The 1,702-nt window shown below is 42.4% G+C and overlaps 1 protein-coding gene across 1 annotated transcript; it reads right to left on the reverse strand.

The window, feature by feature from the left end:
- Positions 1-505: 505 nt before the first annotated feature.
- On the reverse strand, positions 506-1,304 carry LOC147855626 (histone H2B.11-like). The gene has a single exon (XM_087330705.1). It carries the CDS (start codon positions 1,235-1,237, stop codon positions 767-769), a length of 471 nt encoding a protein of 156 aa, XP_087186831.1. The 5' UTR covers positions 1,238-1,304; the 3' UTR covers positions 506-766.
- Positions 1,305-1,702: the final 398 nt, after the last annotated feature.

A 1,702-nucleotide genomic window follows, 5' to 3' on the forward strand; every position in this document is an offset into this window, starting at 1 on the left:
CCTAGTCTATGATCAACTCTTCGTGGAGCCAGGTGTATATTTCAACCAAATTCAGATCATAAATCGACAAGCAAATTTCTATACTAACAATAAAAAAAGCTGCACATTTCTCTACTAACAATTTAAGAAATCCCAAACTGAGACAGCTATTGTTGGGAGACAACATTGATAGTAACAAAAAAACAATAATAAAACCATTTAGATATCCATTACATATTTAAACATTACATTTATATGCACATTAATATCTAAGGTTAGAAAGACCACATATTCCAGGCAGCAAATCAGAAGAAATACTAACAATAACTTGTCCGTTACACCTACTTCTACCTTACTAGAGTGTTGATCAAAGTTAATTAGAGCGGAAGATTATATAAATACAAGGTCATACATGACACAGAAATTCCTCTAAGTTCTGCCCTAACCTAACTCCTATAAACAGAGGGTTTAGACGTAACAGATCACTACTACATAATACATGCTCCCATATTGTCCCACTCAATGGTAGATTTCTGTGTGTACATTAAATTTCCACAGATAGATACATCCAAATCTTACTCTACACAAAACAACAGAGCTAAATGGAAATGCAATTTTGCATAAGCTTTCGAAAGACATGGAAGGAATGCCACAATTCACGTTCAAGAAAAAGAACCCGAATGGAGAACGATCGATCATCAGTATACAGGTGGTGTTAAAAAACACCATGGAGCAAATTACCGACGAGGCTAAATCGTGTCAGATGGTATGAGGTGTTAAACGCCTCTTAGGCTGAAGTAAATTTAGTGACAGCCTTTGTTCCCTCAGAGACAGCATGCTTGGCAAGCTCTCCTGGAAGAATGAGGCGCACTGCCGTCTGGATCTCCCTGCTGGTAATGGTAGGCTTCTTGTTATAACGAGCCAGACGGGCGGCCTCCTGAGCGAGCTTTTCAAAGATGTCGTTGATGAAGGAATTCATGATGCCCATGGCCTTGGAGGAGATGCCTGTGTCAGGGTGCACCTGCTTCAGCACCTTGAAGATGTAGATCTTGTAGGTTTCAATGCTCTTCTTGGTCTTCTTCTTCTTCTTCTCGCCGTCTTTCGCAGAGGAGGAGGGCTTCTTCTCGGAGGCGGCAGAGGGGATGGGCTTCTTTCCTGCGGGCTTCTTGCCGGCTCTTCCAGCGACGCTCTTGGTGGCCTTTTGCTCGGCCTCTGCAGGGACAGGGGCGGCAGGAGTTTCTTTAGATTTGGGGGCCATGGCGAGCTTACAGGTGCAGGCGAAGAGAGAAAGAGAGATTAACAGAGAGTGAAGGTCTGATCTGTACTGTTCTCTTTCTATGCAGAGAGCGAGCTATGGCGATGGAGGTTTTTCTATTCACTGTGAGCTTTGCCTTTTAAATAGTGTCCATTCCGCCAATCAGATGCGAGGGCTCGGATCGAGGCCTTATAACCGTCCGATCGTATGGCCCGGGATCCACCGTCCGATCCTTCCCGCCTTTCTTCTCCCACGTTTTCTTTCTTTTGCTTTTCGAATTAGTTTTAAATTTGAACCATAAACCCTATAAACCCCTTCGTGAACCATTCAAATTTCAAGGTGAGCACTTAAAACCTAATCAAAGGAATTTATCATTTCCTCATGACTACTAACTAGCTTATACATTTGTATACATATAGAATGTAAAAGGCATCATAAGTAAGATGTGTTAAAACCCCCCCCTAATCT

This window comes from Azolla caroliniana, unplaced genomic scaffold (assembly GCF_043228905.1).
Source record: "Azolla caroliniana isolate FFs.n. ecotype wild unplaced genomic scaffold, voAzoCaro1.0.p SCAF_14, whole genome shotgun sequence".
Taxonomy (NCBI): Eukaryota; Viridiplantae; Streptophyta; class Polypodiopsida; order Salviniales; family Salviniaceae; genus Azolla; species Azolla caroliniana.